The sequence below is a fragment of the Pteropus alecto genome, unplaced genomic scaffold (genome assembly GCF_000325575.1).
Source record: "Pteropus alecto unplaced genomic scaffold, ASM32557v1 scaffold21, whole genome shotgun sequence".
In the NCBI taxonomy this organism is placed as follows: Eukaryota; Metazoa; Chordata; class Mammalia; order Chiroptera; family Pteropodidae; genus Pteropus; species Pteropus alecto.
In genome coordinates this window covers 7,538,202-7,556,967 of record NW_006436282.1, presented here as the reverse complement: position 1 = coordinate 7,556,967, position 18,766 = coordinate 7,538,202, and the positions used below count along the sequence as shown (strand labels likewise).

The window sequence follows — 18,766 nt, the reverse complement described above, 5'->3', positions numbered from 1 at the left end:
AAGAAGGGAGAAAACCAGTACAGAACAGGTTCACTGAAGGCAAGAAAGGAGTTTGTAAAAAATAGTTACCAGCAAAGAAGTTGCCACAAAGAAGTAGAAAAAAGATAAGGCAAAGTGATTGAGGAAGATTCTTGAATACAGGTCAAAGAAGATACTTGTAATGTTGCTGGGCAATTCCAAAACTTGGAAAGAAGAACTAGAATATGGAATATTAGTAACCCAAGAATGCTGTGGTACTGAACCTGAATCAGGTGTCATCAATATACCTCAAAACTCCCTGTAGGGTTGAAAGACAGTCCTATTACAGAACAGCAGAGTCTGAGAATGATATCCTGTAAGTACAATAAGTGAATACTGAAATTGGAGACAAAACTACGTGTCAGGAATTTAAGAGATTAGGGTCAAAAGCAGCAGTTCTTAAATTTTACTAATCATAATTATCACCTATCATATTTATAAAAATGCTGATTCCTGAGCACCATTCTAGAAATACTGATTTAGCCAGTCTGCACAGGGTCTTCCAAATCAAATATTTAAGAGTACTTTAGAAGATCCTGATCCAAGTGGTTTGTAGACTATGCTTTGAGGAGAAATCACTGGTATTTGGGCTATGTGGATTGACAAATGGTGAAAAGCATAAATTCTGATGTAAATCAGATTAAAAATTTATTTCGATAAGTAAAGCACAAAAAAGAACAAAGTGATGTTTTACCTAACCTATTAAAGTTAGCTGAAGGTGGCTCATAGCGCTCTGTGAAAATGAGAACCGAAGCTAAGAATTTAATACAAAGCAGGACTGGACTAAGCTGGGGCTATGAGGCAATGGAGGACAGTATGGACCACCGTCTTATAATTTGCCTTTGTCAGCATTTTACCAATGGAAAATATGTTAAGAACAGCATATCTAATATTCCCAGAAAGAGATATTCAAATTCTTAAGTAACATGAAGGTAAACAAACAGAGAAATTCATATGCTACAGTTAAGGAAGTACAACTATCCCTCAGATCTGTGGGGGATTGGTTCTAGGGCTCCCGTGGATACCAAACTCCTCAGATTGTCAGGACCCTTAGTCAGCCCTCTGTATACTCAAGTTCTGCATCTCTGGATTCAACCAAATGAAATCTTCGTTGAATTCATCAATATGGAATCTATGATATAGAGAACTGATGGAATATTATTAATGGTTTCTTCCACTGGGAATCAAGGAAGCAAGTGGCAGAGAGGGAGAGAGAATGGGGTATAAAGATAGCATTCTGAAGAATTTACATATATAAATCATTGCCCTTTGACCGACACATATGTTGAGATCCTACCTTTCTAAAAGAAAGGCATTAGTAGCATCTGAGAATGAGTACAGTTTCCTTATTTAAGAAGGAGGCTTTATCTTGGCATAAATGCTATAAGACATATTGAAGGCACATAATCATGTTATGATATTCTAAATGTGTTTACACAGTATGCCCTAAATGTTAATAACCTTAATTTCCAGACTCCACAAGTAATGTAAAAATGCTAGCCCAGAAATCCCCATATTTCCATCCTTAAAAGTATTCAAACACTTAACAATAAAAAGATGAGTTGCTGATATATGCCTGTTCCCTAAAAAAAAGCCATTCGTTAGGCTTGATGAATCTTTTATTGTCAAAAACTGCATGCACCTAGAAAAGTAGACACATAAATTATCTTATACCTATCTTCACTGGTTTGTTATTTTAAATTTTATTTACTTTTTATTATTATTTCAGTTTCAAGTTTATAGTTTTCATGACCTTGACAAGGAATTAATACCCCTCCACAATGTATGAAAAATTTCTTGGATATTTCTTCACCTATTAACAAAATGTGTCTTCAGTTAAACAAGTTTCCCCTTTATGCTCATATCAGTTATACCTTTTCCTATTATTCAGTACTAGGTAGAGCCAGTTGTTTAAATGTAAAAAGTAAACATTTACTTTCTAAACATATTGCCTTCTGTTTATTAAATAAAATAAACACATTACCATATGAGACCATAATTGTATATTTAATGTGAAATAGTCATTGCCATCAATATAAAAAAATATTCATTATTTGCTAATGATATACAACAAATTAAGAAAAAAATACCTATGGAACAGTATATAATTTTAAAGTCTAGACAGCCATAGTTCTTTAGTTTAAAAATAGATTAATTATTAAAATACTTTTTCTTGCCTCTTAACTCAAACAAGAAGTTGAAAAAAACAGATCTTTTTGAGAATGAAAAAATTAGACATGACCTTACTCTATTTAGTGTGAAACTCAGAGAGACAAGATTTTTACTCGGTATGTGTGAAGGCAAAAATAAAACACAGAAAACTGCTCTTCAGATTACTTTTAAAAAACATTTCTTACATTTGAAAATCAGAACATTATCACTAATTTTGAACTTTTCTCTCTGTGACTAAAATGCTTGCTTATTTTTAAGAGTAAGAAAAGATGCCATTTACTGAGTATCTCTTATTATTCCAAGTGTTGCCATTAAACTTCTCACAGATGAGCCACCTGAAGCTCACTGAAGTGAAGCAACTTGCTGAAGGTCACATGCATTGTAAATAGTTAACATCTGAAACCAGTTTATTTCTTTTCAAAGCTCATAAAGCTCTTTTCTCTACACCATATTGCATACTTTAACTTTTTGTATAGTTTAAATTACTCTATTTTCTTACTCAACAAGTCCTCAAATGATAAGAAACTCCATAAATTTAATGGTAAATTTTTATGGAGAAAAACATTATCATTTTACAGTATAAACTGCTTATAGATATACATCCAAATGTCAAAAAATGAATATGTTAAAAAGTAAATAACATGGCATAACACATTTTCACTATGCTCCCAACCCCTATAATTTCTTATCTATAATTTCTTATCAGTCTTGTTAAGGATTATATCAGAACATCAAGATTAGAAGGCTTAAATATATTTGATTTCAGAACTCAATTCCATTAACTATGAGAGTACATTCTTTGAATTTTCAAGCTTAGATCTGAAGAAGTCTATCTTAGTTGTAAACAAAAGGGTACTTCTTAAACCACAATATATATGTAGGTTAGAAAGACAGTTTTTTTTAACAGTAACTAATTCTACAAAATGAAATAGTTAAACTAAATGTTTAATGAATTAGAAGGAATAAATTAACTGTATCTACATCTAGAATACATGAAATCTCTCTTTTTTCAAGCTAGGATTTGAGTCTTTCTTATCACATAGGTATTACTTTCACAACTGAGAATAGGATAGCTTAGCTCGACTAGGACCATCTCTTTGCAATGAACAATGTCTCTCACTCACATTACACATAAATGCTGGAATACTAAGTTACATAATTAATATATTTTATATTCCTTCTGAATTTTTACATAAGTATATTATAAAGCCCAATTTTAATATTTCAAATACTGGGTTAATAAGGTAAAAATATTCTTACTTTTTAAAAGCTGTAATGAAATGTCCTTCACTTAACTGTATTTTTAGCAGGGGACTTTTTCCTTCAAAATAATAAAAAATAAAAACATAGAAAAAATTTAAATTAAAAGATGGTATCAAGTTGGTGAGTTTTGAAATACATCCCTATGTATGGTACCCTACTATACTTCAATTAATTATCTCAGTTATGATTTAGTTTCTCATCACATATGGTATTCCACAGCATAGTATGTAAATGCATCAGACTCACATGCCATCTAAATTAGAAAATGGCTTGGTTTTTCCAGTTTGTAGTAAGTGTAACTTAAAAAGTAATTTAGTTTTTAATTTTGCAAATTATTAATATAGAAAACATTTGTCTAATTTTAGAGGTTCCAATTATTTTATTTCTCTGTGAATATGATCCTGAAATATATTAAAATCTATGTCAGAAACACCGATAAACTTTACCTAGAGGAAAACAATCATATTTTCACAAGATTCTTAAGGAATACCTGACAATGACTTATTGAAATACACCAATATGCTTAAGATGTATTACACAGTCCCCATGAAAACTACCTTTGGTTACAGAACTAAACAGATCAGCATAGATTTAAATTATATTATAAAGAATAACCATAAACAATATTTGTTTTGCCGAAAATTGTTACTCGATAAAAATATTACCTAGGGATAGGTTTCAGAAACCTTTCTAGGGCAATCAAGTAAACCTCTTTGAGCAGTAATGACAAATAATCAGTACATAAATGTTCAGTTTAAACAAATAACACTTTTTTTTTTTAAAGCACAGTGTCAACTGTAATTAGTAGAATTGTTAATGGCTATTTTTATTGAATCACAAATTATTGTTACTAGTCTGAAAGTACAGCACTCAATTAGAAATTAAGGGCTTAAAAGATATATATACTTTACCTGCCAGGGAAAATGTTAGAGTAACTGGCAATAGCTTGAACTTAGTCTAGAATAAGGTAGAAGATCAACTGGAAATTTGTGGGCTTTATTCCACACACTAGCAAAGGGGAAATCTAAAGTTTAAATATTTAACTATAGCCATCCTCAAGAATAACCATACCAGTTTTAATTCTTGGCCTTTCAGTATGTCTGCAAACCACAAAAGATTTGTTCTATGGGATTCTATTATAGGACACTATAAATAACTTTTCTCTAGACTTTTACATACCTTTATCAGTAAAAAGGCAAATCAACACTCAGTAAAGCTTAATAAAGCACATTTTTGTAAGCACTAATGCTTGTCACACAAATGCTAGAAGAATACTGAATTAGTTAAGTGGTATAAGTTTTACCTGAAAATGGCTTCTCTGTCGACCATGCTAAATTCAAAAACTTAAAATTTAACCTAAAGTCAGATAAAATCCCCACGGCCAAATGAATAGTTAAAATATTCGAAAGTCCTTTTTCATGAGTCAGTTATGTGCTTCAAATTTAAAAGAACCTTAAAGCATAGGTCATTTTAATTTTATATTTTTCATAAGTCTTCATAAAATTCAGACATTCAATTTCCAATATTACCAGGTTCAATTGAATGCTCTTGTTTAATGTGTTGTGGCAAGATACTTACTCCTTGAAGAGATTGTTCTCTTCAGTTCTTAAAGAGGCAAAATTCTTAATGACTATTTTACTTGAAAATAAATATTTATATATGTCATTTTGACATAAGTATATTGGTTATAGAATTCTAGTTATTCAATGCATAAAATTTGGAAAATAAAACAAAAATGAAAAATCATACTTCCCCTACTCAAGGATTTGTAATACAAATGATTAGCAAAAAATACCACTTGCCTCAGCTGGCATGTGCATTTGTATTTCCTGAAAATCTTCCATAGAGATTTAGACACGATTTCTATGCATATAAATTTAATTTATTTACAGCTCAAAAATAGTAGTGTACTAGAAAGACCAAATAAGAGTGACCCACATGGAGGTCTCTAAGCTAAGAGAGCTCATCTTGTAGTAGTGAGATAATAGGTCATGTATACTCTATGGCTTTTCCCAAAACAGAGCTTAAACAAGGAAGAAAAGCTAAAAGTATAACTGGCATAGTCACTGTAAAATATATGATGTATATTTAAATTCTCAGTGGTATTTGTGAATATAGATGACTTGGATGAAACACTTTAAAAAGTATTTATACATGTTCATTAACCATGTCAAAATAAGTTATCTTCATTTCAGCAGATAGAATTTGTTGAGATCTATATCAAATATACCCTAGAAAAAGAATGAAAAGTGAAGTGTGCCCTACATTTTAAAAAATACAATATTAAGTCTACCTTTTATCTTATGTGTAAGTATATATCATAATTTTAAAGTGTCAAAGTCTGATGAATTATACACATCATGTATATGTTTTAAAATTCTAAATAAGTTAAATTTTAGCTTAAAAGCTTTTTTAATAACTTAAGAAGTCATAAAATACATAAAACAGTAGTTCTTATTCTTGACTGATCATTATAATAATTTAAGGAGCTTATAAAACATATAAGCATCTACCCTCATTCCCTCTTCTCTCTCCTTCCTGAATAATTCAGTCTAAAAACCATCAGGTTATTTTAAGCAAAGTAGGTATCTATTTGAGATGGAGGTGAAGGGTGAAAGAGATTAGTTTTATATCAGGGGGATTAATCATATAAGAATATATATTAAGGATATTGGGAGCCAGTTTCCTATCAGGGAGTTACAGACATGGAAAGAGAGAAAACTAGAATGGTTTCCAGTATCTATAAAGACAGAGAAATATAGGTGTAAATGTATATGTGTATGAACAGACATATAGGCATTAAGCATTATGTCTAAAAAAATAATGTACATATATACCTTGCCAGAATGTGACACAGAGACACAAAGTGAGCAAATGCTGCTGGAAAAGTGCCGATAGACTTGCTCAATGTAGGGTTGCCACAAATCTTCAATTTGTAAGAAACGCAATATTTGTGCGGTGCAGTAAAGTGAAGCACAATAAAAGGAGGTATGCCTGTACATACATCTAGTCCTTCACATTGTCTACTGAGAAGACCTAGGAGGAATCTCGGTAGAAATGAATATATCCAGTACCCAGATTTTGGTTTCTAAATGCCATTCTCCACTAAAAGTAACCAGAGCTCCTTGAGAAATGGCTGGTTCCAGGAGTAGGGGAATGGAAAGTACAAGTTAAGCCTGGAACATTTTTAGTAAGGAAATACTCAAAGATTTCTGGGATCATGTCGAAAAGCCATTGATGCCAACTTGAAATGGCAGCAGCCAGCCTGAGGTGGCTTCCATTAAACACATTTGGGACAATTCGAACATCAAAGTAAATCATAATAACCCACTGAATAAAACAGAAAATGAAAGTCTGATGAGGAATGGGATATTTACATAGTTTCAAGGTTCTTCCCCACTAATTACTTATTAATTAGAAATGGGGAGAGAATGGAGAAGACTGGGCAGATAACTCCTTAGTAGTGTGATCAAAGTTAACACCAACATCTATGGTTCAAATTGAAATAACATATCACCTGACAGGATGCATAATGCATCACATCTGTGTTATTCTTATCAAAGATTCATAAAATGAATCTAATCACAAGAAAAGATCAGAAAAATGCAAAGGGAAAGATATTTTACGAAATAACTGCCCTGTAATCTTCAAAAATGGCAAGGTAATGAAAGTAAAAAAAAAAAAATGACTAAGGGGCTGTCTAGATTAAAGACTAAGAAAACACGAAAATTAAACACAGCGAGTGGTTCTATACTGAATCCTTTTGCTCTAAAGGACATTACTGAAGACAAATGGCAAAACCCGAATGAGGTCTGAAGATTAGATGGTAATAATATATCAATTTCATAATTTTGGGGGGGTTATATTTTAGATATGTAGGATAATGAAAAAATACTAACAGATGTAAAGCTGAGATGTGACAAATATACTTTCTGAAAGATTACTCAATTAGCAGTAGAGGACTACAGTCTCCAAATATTTTTGTTGATGTACCCCAATATTAAAAATATATAAATATGCACCTTAACATAAGTACATATGTATGAAGTTAAATATCTGTTCTATATTATTTACATTATAAAACACACTCAGACATAGAAATTAAACAGGGATGTTATAGAAAATTAAGTTGATTTAATTAGCCATCTCATCTATCTTCTAGGGTACAAACACTTCATTTTGGAGGACTCTAGTGAAGGGAATACACAAAAGGGGAGATGAGTCTGGTAGACCTAGTTAGACATCTTCTAAAATAGGAGGAACTGAAAGAATAAGAAAAGAAGTGAGGCACTGAATCAAGGCAGTAGCAGTGGAGAAACCCAAGAACAGACTAGAGAAACATTTAAGGAAGAAAACTTTACAGGACTCAGGAAGTGATTTTCTATATGCAACAGGATGGAGAAGGCTTGAGGAGGACTCTAGGTATTTGGCTTGGGTGAAAATAGAGATGGAAGAAAAATAAGAGATGGGTAAGGTGGAGGAGGAAGAAGAAAATGCATTGCTTTTCTAGGCATCCAGTACACATTAGCAATAGTATTTTCACAACATGGTAAAGACCAAGAAAAAAAGAAGTAATTCATGGTGATAGATAGCAATGAACTAGCTCCACTAAAACATAATTCACTGTCTAGATAGCTACTGCCTTATTCAACTGTCTTTTAAGAGTAGCCTATGAGAGAAGATATATTTTATGCATGTGGGTTTCCATGTGTTTATATGTGTATAGAGTTGTGTCATTGTGTGTACACATGTATATAATATATATATCTGTGTCCAAGTATTTGGTCATTTTTCAAGAAACCTAAAGTGACTGCCTAGATTTATGGAGGGTTGATAAGACAGAGAAAGTCATCATGCCATACTTTGAGGGTTTGGGTAGAATAAAAAGTCATTCTACATACAAATATTGAATCATGTTGTACACTTAAAACTCAATTTTTTAAGAAAAAGCCATTCTATGTTTAGGTAAATTGTTAGTAAATCAATATTATTAAAACTACACTTAGGTGTATTTTATCTTTCATGTACTAAAACTTTAAATTATAGATTTAGATTTGATGATCTTTTTAGATTTTTATGGAATTTCTATAAAAGTAACAGGCAGGATTAGTGACAGAACATTTTTGCCTTCATATAGCCCACAGCAAAAAACCTATTATTTGATAAACAAACTCATGTGTAAATATACTATGCTGCTGAGAGTACACATGGCAATATTTTAGATTTTCCCCCAATATGCAAAATTTGGAGATAAGGTTAACAGTTCAATAATGTTACAGTAAACTGCTGGCATTCCAAAACTTAGATATCATATTTGGATGAAATTTGAAAATGTTGGTTGTTTATATCTATTCAATCACAGGTCAGAGTACAGCAAATGAGATGCAAGTTTTCTAACAATGTGCCATGCTAATAAATTTCCATTCGGAGTCCAAAGATCTATTCTCTGGGGGTGAGGAAAAAACAAAAATAGAAACACACCTTACCCTTTTCAATGACTACTAGCACCTACTGCATTTATAAAATGTATGATATACTCCCAGTATATGTGAAATATGCCCCCTTGCATTTTCAATATTCATTAACGAAAGTACTGTACAACTTAACAAAGCCACTCTTTGCATTTAATACAATGCTATATGTTAGTAGTAGTACTGAGCCTTTTCAAAAGAAGGTATGCAAAAGGTATATTTATAAAGGCAATAAATCCTTTTTCAAAAATTGCTTTCCTAATTTATTTGTTGAGGATAGGAGAAAACTCCAAACTAAAAAATGCACTTAGAAAATTATATTATACCACAAAGAGTCCCTTAAGACAATGATTTAAAAACTATTGTATGCCACTATTTTTTTCATTTAATAGAATTTCTGGAAAGAATTTTTTAATTCTACAATAAAACCTTTTGATATTAAATATGATCCCTCTTAAATCCAGGTCTTAATAAAATGAATTCAAAATAATTCTTGATATTGTATAGTTTAAAACCTTGGGCAAAAATGCTTTATTATTAAATAATATGAATAGTATATTCTATTTTAATAATCGTACAAATGTGTAAATCTTTTAATAAATGTCATTAGAAAGTACTTTAGTTTTTTTCTATAACCAAATTCTCTTCTACAGATTTTAATAAATAACTTTTACAGATGGCCTGTGTGATAAGCTGGAGCAAATTAATTTTACTGATAAAAAAATTTTTTTGCTTCCATGATCAGACAGGAATTCAGTACCAATTTTAATTCACTTTAGGCAGACAAATGCATTTAAGAAAGATAGACTGATGTCCATATTAAAAAAGACAGTTAACTTCCATTGTTAACTGTCCATTGTTAAGCAAGAACAATTTAATTAACCCACAGCTGACCAGAATGTCTTAGTTCAAATATATTCAATATTCTGTTAAATGATCAGGAGTCTAGCTGTTCACTCACACACTTTAAAGAAACACAAAATAAACTGTAGATTACCACCATTTAAGGTTACAATAATTATATTCAAAAGACATAATTTCAATAGTTTATTTTTGAAAATAAACTATTAAATGAACTTAGAAATTTCATCCTTTCTACTTAGCTAAAATAAATTATCAGAAATAAATTTTAGAATATAAAAACTAGTTTTCTCAAAAAACAGAAACAATCAAATATACTTATTTCTGTTAAGATGAGTCATCTACAAAACAAAATTGGATTTTTTTGGTTATTCATTTGGTTATACATATTAATATTACATATATTGTATAGTAATGTAATAATATAAACATATAAATATATTTTTTTGTCAAAACAAATTTCTTATGACTCAAGTCAGAATTTCCCTGTTATTCCTTACTCCCTAAGTGTGGTAAATTAGCAGAGAGTGACTTTTTTTTGACTAATAGAGAGCTACTTAATATGCTACAGTAATATAGAGAATACAAAAACACAGCTAAAATATTTCATAGAGGAAATTTATATAATTTAGTAGAGCTGTTTATTCCTTAAGAACAATAAAATCACCATGGCAATATATTTTTAAAGTGCATTAGATTAAAATGTTGGTCTTTCATATTCCAATTCTCCTTAAACTTGGGAAGCTTGTGGTGTGATATAGAAAAGCTATCAAAATGAAGGGAGACAACAATTTTTCTGATAGGCTTTTCCCACCTTACCTTAGAAGATGAAGAATCACACTCCTGACATATCCATCCATAGCCTGTTTGTTTAGGAGACTTTTTCAAAGGAGGATCCAAACAGCCGAAATGGTAGCACAGTCTGCATTCATCACACCTGCAGGATAAACAGATTTACGGTATATCTAAATATTATTTTTTTAAAACAAATCTTTTTCAAAGACAAATAGCAAGCTATTGCACATTTCAACTTTAACACTCTAATTCTACCCTTAACTCATAAGATTATTAAATTAATGTTTATGATAAAAACAGCTAAACCTGAAATAAGTGTTTTAGAAAAAACAAAATACAACAGAATTAACAAACAAAAATATATTATTCAGGACATGTTGATAGTAGAAATGTTAAGAATGTATGAATTAATGTATGTGTATAGCTATATGTGTTCAAAACTAACACAATTATTTCAATTTTGTACTTTAAGAATTAATCATTTGCTCATTAGTTTAAAAACATTTAATAATATAAGATACATATAATTCAAGATTATGAATTCAGTCCAATACATAGCGATTATTTAAAAAATTTTAGAACTCTAAAGAATTCTGCTAGGCTACATACACTAGTCTCTAATGAATTCTATACAATTTATAACTCATCATTCTTTTTCCAAGTTAAGGTAGATTATAAATAAATTTTCCAATGTTTACTGCATGCTAACATAATCTATAGTAAATAAAAATCATTCTAAGAATTAGGTATTATTTTCTCAAATACAAATTTTCTCAAAATTTACCTGTCAGTTTTTCTCAGTGTGTTTGGTTTTTCAAAAGACCTCCTAGTAGTACATTTTAAAGCTTATTAATAAATATTTTGATAGTATCTTTGCCACCTATGATGTACAAAATCTAAGAAAACTATCATACCTATTCTTCGTTTCAGACAATCTCATCCTGCTGACAATGAAGAAAGATCTGTATTATTTCAGTGTCTTATAAAAAGAATTTTGCATTATTTGGAATAACAAGACCAAAATTTAACAACAAATAATAAAAATGCATCTTAAAGAATTATATTCTTTTCTTTGTAATGTTTTTAACTTAAAAAAATAATACTTTCTCTAAACCAATCTGTCAAATTCTCTTTTATATTGTTTCTCTTACTGATTTAGAACTTAAAAAGTTGAAAAATCCACATCTAAAAAACCAAGGGGAAAAAATTATAAGACATATTTTACTTGAATTTGTGCTAATTACTATTCAACATCCTTTATTAGGAAAAAAAGGGGGAAGGAGCCATAGTTATACAACACACAAAAACAACTGAGTTTTAAAAACCAACACAATAAAGGGGACTATAAATATACGTTTATACTAAAAACTTCATATCATGCTGCAATACCCAGAATCAAGAGTTTCAGAAAAGTTAGCAACTTTGCTAAGTTATTCAGGTATAAAGAAGTTTAAAATACAACTATATGTCATAAGTTTATATATTTCTTCCTCTACGACTTTCACCTTATAAACCAAAGCAACTTATGTACTTTCCCAAAAACCTTTTAGACTCAAAACATGGACTTGAAAAAAAATGTTTACTATGATAATTTTAGCTCTGGGAAAAATAAAAGCAAATAATAACAGTACTTTGTTTACTATGCCAGCATTATAAATAAACTAGCCAAAATTATATTTAAAAACAATTAAAATGTTTAAATACTTGTTGTTCTGACATTAAGAGAAATAATAGGTAATATATAGCTAACATCAAATGTAACATGAGACTAAATAAAAAGCCCTCACAATTTTATGTTCTTCTCAATTCAACTTATTTACCTTTCAATACTTAAAATTTCAATTATATTAAACATATGGAGGGTTATAGGAACATTCAGAATATAAGCATTTCTGAGTTATGAGGAGGTTGAGATTTCTAGATAGCTGAGGGCATATTCCTTCAAGCATGAAAATTAGTATTTCAATCATTTTGGTGATAAGTTTTAAAAGAACCATATTCTTCATCAAGAAAATACATTAACTATAATTTACTCTTCGTCAGCTCAGGGTCATGAGTATGAGTAACACAAGTTGCTATGTGTCTAACAAGGCGCCAGCCTTTTGTGTCTGAAGTCAGTACCATCAACCTGCTGTTCTGTCTGAATTCCTGTATTCAACTTTTATAGGTTTTTAGAGTTTTCACTTGCTTGAAAAGTATCATCCACTACTTTCTGATATTGTCATTTTATTTTTCTAAGCAGTATTTCCCCCCCAAAAAAATTTGTTATGGATGTGGAAACCAGATCACTAACTTATTAAGACTATGCAAATTGACAGGAAAAAGATATGAAAATAAGAACTTCTACTGAGTTAAGTACGTGAAATCAATTTTGGTTAACTATAGTTTCTTTTGCTTAACTTCAGGTTTTGGGCTATGTTCCTTATAGTTCAGATTGACAATAATCTGGGCTCTTGCTAGGTGAAGAGTTATGGTATTAATGTTTTCCTAGTTCACATGAAATTACAGCATAACTACTGCATATTTATAACTGTGTCATAATAACTTGCAAATTAACATTTCTAGGGTAAAATTCAAGTCAAACATCACGATGAATATAAAGGTGAATCATAATTCATTATTTTTCACCTTTGTGTATGCAGGTGATTCTTGGTATATCTATGAATTTTCAGCTAATAAACTAAAACAAATTTGCTATCATTCCAATTTGTGGCTGATTTCAATTAATTGTATAATCAAGTTATCTTTAGTTCAAGAATAAATGCAAAAGGAAAAAGAAAGGTTTTAAATGCTAGATTTCTTAAAAGATGTTGAAGTACATGACATTTGGAAATGACCTCATCCTTACTGATTCTTTCAATAGTGATACCTTTTAGAATGACTTAGTCTACATGTGGAATTCTAGTGTATTTGTGATGGGTCCCAGAGGAAAGGAAGAATTAGCTTGTATGAATCAAGTTATAGCTCACTCACCAGTAAAGAGAAACTGTAAAATTAAAGACTAAATAGCAAAAATGAGTAGTTAATACACTTAGGAAATGCCAAAATCCAGGAGAGGAATAACAAAAATGAAAAGAAATAATTCAATCTTGAAATCAGTAGGTCTGTTAATAAACAAGCTTACAAATATAAGCACTTTCTAGAAATGACTAAAATTATTTTCATGTGTAAAAAATCTAGTTGTTTCTACACTAGAATATTGTATTGGAGAAATCTTTACGTGCTGGTAATAAAAATATCCTGAATGACACAAGTGAACTCAAGCAGAATTTGCAAGAATCAATATATTATAGACAAACGTAAGAGATACCACTAAAAATCTTAGATATTGAAGAACAGTGTAGATGGTAAAAATAGTGGATTATTTATTTCATTCATGCACTCACATCACTTTGTAAACTTTAGTAAATTTTGTCAGCCAAAAAAATTCTGGCTACGTTACACATTTAGATCATTTAAAAAACTTAAAAATCAGAAACTCATAAGGGTCTGTAATTATTCTGCTACCTAAAAGCTGAAATAAAGTTGAAGTAGTTATTGATCGAGTTATTATTTATGGTCTCTAGTTCTCACATATACTTGGAAACACATAATTGCAGCACATGATATACTACATATTAAAATCTTTTGCAAAAGCAGTCACTGACCCACAAAAGCATAGTGATATAACACAATATACTTTATTAAATGACACAATGTCTATGTAATAAAAACAGACTATTATAATATGCCAACAGCACATATATTAAATAGAAAGTCAATGTCTTAAACTATAGAAGATAATATAAAATTAACCTATAAAGTAGCAGTATGAAATTTTTAATAAAATGCCAACTGGATGCTTAAAGAAATGTCCTTTAAATAGCTAATAAATACTGTACACATTAACAATACAGGGCACGCTAATATTACAATTTTAAATGAGAGAAAATGAATCCCATTTATAAGATAAAAGGAAAACTGATGGTTTAATTTGATTCTTACTAAATACAATTCTCTAGGTATCAGATTCATAATGGAGACAGTATAAATAATAAAGCAGCTATATCTATCTATCTATATGGTCTTTTACATATTGATTTGACAAATACAGTGAGCAAGTAAACATAGTTCTATATGTATGTAAAATACTTACTTAGCATATGGTTAAGTATAGCACCCTAGACAAAGAAGAGGAAGAAAATGATTTATATTCATATGTCCTATGATCCATATAACAAGCAATCAGTCATGTTTACCTGATTACTGAGAATACAGATACAGGTAAAAATGAAACAACTGATTTATTTCCTCCTGTGCCTAAGAGACAGGATAAATGCCAGTGTTCCAAAGGGTTTCCTTAACTCTCCTAATGTCCAATTGATAATGTCACTAGGAGAGGGCACTAAATAACTACATTTTAAACTAACTGAAATGATTAGGTGCACCTCCCATGCATTTAATTTTATAATTACAGCCAGATGATAAGCTAAACTTTAGAAAGAAGAGAAATACCCAACATGGAATTTGAAAAGCAAGGTACATTTTTTTATGATCAACTTGATACATCATCATAGCTATTTTTATGTCAAGAGAAAGTTTTAAGATTCCTTCCAAGTCTATACAGAGAAAGAACTGATTCTAAAAATATGAACTATTACATCTGTTTACTTAAAAGAAAAACTAAATATCAAGAGAATTCATGGATTGAATTTTTTTACTTTTTCATCATTTCTACATAAAAATTCTATACATGGAAGATCAAAAAATTGGTATTGAATACTAACATTAAATAAAATCATACTAGCAGCTTAAACACCTACACAAGTCTATGAATCAGTAGTGATAGATTCTTTCATTGAACAATGGCCAATTATTTCAATTACTCACTTTAACAGATGGAGAATATGCAGACCTATAGCTCGTTAAATCACTTTTAAAATAATACAAACGTGCACAAAACTTTGCATTCGATCAACATTAGAATAACATTTATTATCAATAAAGGCCTATTTTATTCCTTATGTTTTACAACAATTTTAGTGCAAACACTTAATAAGCATTTTCTAAACAGAATAATTAGAAAATGCTTTTATATCATATTTCACAAATATAAGACTAATGTAAAGGTCTTGAACATATTTTCATTAATGCCACTACAGACTTTTATTGCAGGCAGTAATGACTGGGTGAGTGGAAAGACAAAAATATTCTCTACATGAAAGTATATTAATTGGAAAAAATATGAGTAATTATCAAAATCTAAATTCATAGTTAATACTTAAATAATGGGATCACTTCAGTTACCTACATTTGCAGCAGCCTGGTTAGAAGATTAAAAGTGATACAAAAAAATAAAACATGAAACAAAAGAATTCATATAAAAATATACAATAAGGTCAAGTACCTCTTCACAGCATGAGAGAATGATTAGACATTTCTATACCTAAAACACGTCTGCTTTGTTCTTTAATAAACTGATCTCCATCTGCTCATGCCCTTGGAATTTTTCAGCAGTATAGCCTGCTGTGCTCACACCCCACATAACTTTGTGTTTCCTTGTTCATAATTAACTAATTACAGTCTAATCAATAGTAGATCTTGATTTTACAGTGTAAATTAGATAAATGAGATAATGGCTGGGGGTCAATCTCATTTTATTTACAAAGCCCAGCATGAGCATCCAATTTCATTATATCCTATGTACCTGAATAGCAGTGAATCTTATCAGCAGGCCTGCAGAAAGTCGTAGAGTGAGCACTGGGAAAAAGAGGTCTACATTTTTATAAAGAATGTATTTACAAAGCATGTCCATCTCAGAAATATTTTTAATCATAATTTTTAGTATTATGTAAATTTACAAAGTGCTGACTCAGATTGTGGAAAAAAATTTCTACTTTTATATGCCATGCAACTCTAAAGCTAAGTCTCTTATACAAGTTTCAATTGTCAAAACAATTTCAGAAAACAAAATTATGTTAATATTCTACTCTGCTGCAGACAATCCTTCTGAATTCCTTGAATAGACTGGTGAAATATTCATAAAATATCTCCATATTGTAAGTAAAACAGTGGTGATAAGTGTCAAATAACGAACATTAAGTGTTTAAAAAGAGAGTGGTCTCATTAAGTAGTAGGATGTAATATCAGGGAAACAGGAAAAGGGGTGTGAATATCCTTAGTATTTATAGTTAGCAATCTATTTTTAATATCATAAATGTAAAATCAGATAAATATTCAATAAATACATGAACAACAAGGATATATAATAAGTATATATAAGTATCATTTCTAAACTTTAGGTGGATAAAAGTTAAGGATAAATTGTTTTCATGTTCAAACAATGCTAATTTCAAATCTTAACAAAGCAGTTACAGAATTATGAACAAAGACTATCTGAGTTTCTTGATTCATTTCTGAATCTAAAATACTGCTGCTGTCCCCATAATAAGTATAAAATAAAATAAACACTTAACTGAATGGAAATAAAGAAATCATATTGTATATGTTGTAGATGAAATTACCACAAACTCTTTTATCTAGTACAAATATTTTTGAAAATGTAAGGGCCCTTTTAAGGAGACTAAAGCAACATTCAATCAAATAATGTCAACCACAATACAATAATTCTTTTAAAAACATTATTTACAAATGGTTCTCAAAGTGGTGTCCCTGGCCAGCATATCAACATCATTTGGGTACTTGTTAGAAATGCAAAATTTCAGGCCTCATCCCAGATGCACTGAATCAGAAACTGCTGGGAGTCAGGAGGGGAAGTAAAGTGGAGAGAAGGAAGATAAAGAGGAGACTACAGTAGCAATCTCTACTTTAACAAATCCTTTCTGTGATTCTGATACATCATAAAGTTTGAGAACCACCACCTTATACTGCCACGTCATTCTTGTATTTCAGAGTCATTTGGTTTCCTTCCTGACATTTTAGTTTGTTTTCCTTTCCCTGGAGTGTGACAAATTTACCTGTTGCGCCGTTTTCTCTTACATGTCTGTGAAATATGAACCATTTAGTGCATGTTTTCTTAAGTGCACATTAATATCTCCTTTGAAGAGCAACGACAAATTATGGAAAAGAGTTAATTTTATATTTTGCAAATGTGACAGCATTTAGGAGATGATTAGGAGAAAGTGTTTTCTATTCCCTTCAAAAGTTCTCCCATTCCAGATACATGTTCCTAGGGCCGATAATCTTATGAATTATGCAATTTATATTTGTGATGTGTGACAAAGATTCGTAGGGCTAGCATCAAATATCAAATAGCATATCTACCACTGAAGACTGCAAGATGAGGAATGATGATAATATTCTAATTAGAACCAAGGTGAAAAGGATTTTGATTTATAGTGATACCAGAACCAGAAGGCTTAATGATTTCTCATAAAATCTAAAATAAAATGACCACTGGTAATTTCTCACCATATGTCAAAGGAGGGTGAGGGCCTAATGCATTAGCACATTCTTTTAAGAAAATAGCAATATGTTATTTTTCTGAAAATCAGCTGGAGTTCAGCAATAGAATTATTACCAACTTTTTCTTAAGCTTCTGTAGTGATGAATAATGAGTCCTTTCTTATTCTTAAAAAAAAAAAAAAAGCCTACTGGTTTTGCTACGGGTTATTAATATTTTCCTCCAAAGTTATCTTTCAATAAATTAATAATCTCAGTTTATAATATTTTATATGCATATTACTTTTAGTAAACATCTAATCTAATAATATGGTTCCTTACTATAACTATAGATTAGAATACAGCAACTTCATATTTACACTAGCTTTTGATTTTTTGATTATAACATTGCCTACTCCGTTCCTAAAGTTTAAACTATTTTCAATTGCCACTATACCTGAAAAGATGTCCAAAACCACATTTAAAAACCAGGAAATTCCAAGAAACAAGTTGACAGTTTACATGTACATGTGCATTTCAATTTCAGCAAAGAGTCTCTTCTAAATCAGTTCAAGATGGAGTGATGAAATATTCAAGATATTTCTGTAGTTGACTTAAAACTGGATCATTAAAGCTCGAAGATCAAATTTTAATTCTGTAAACCTCTGGAAAGACAGAGATGTGAATGAAGATCTTTCAGCTGGCAGGCTGCATAGTCAATAAGCTTTGTATTAACCTCCTTATTTCGTAACCTCATACTTAAGGTCGAGAAAAATTTATATTGAACACAGAAAGTTTGTATTAAA

At 30.3% G+C, this 18,766-nt stretch overlaps 1 protein-coding gene across 7 annotated transcripts in view; it reads right to left on the bottom strand.

The window, feature by feature from the left end:
• PHF14 (PHD finger protein 14) overlaps positions 1-18,766 on the bottom strand; it is a 171,952-nt gene that overhangs the window by 49,082 nt on the left and 104,104 nt on the right. For 3 of the 7 annotated variants that reach the window (XM_006911949.3, XM_025046822.1, XM_025046825.1), the window contains exons 17-18: positions 11,495-11,524; positions 10,605-10,722 (exon numbers count right to left, since the gene is read on the bottom strand). In XM_006911949.3, coding sequence (XP_006912011.2) covers positions 10,605-10,722; positions 11,495-11,524 — 148 coding nt within the window. Of the gene's footprint in view, positions 1-3,478; positions 3,512-10,604; positions 10,723-11,494; positions 11,525-18,766 lie in introns of those variants that run through there. The other 4 variants (XM_025046830.1, XM_025046824.1, XM_025046826.1 and 1 more) reach the window with 3 other exon arrangements.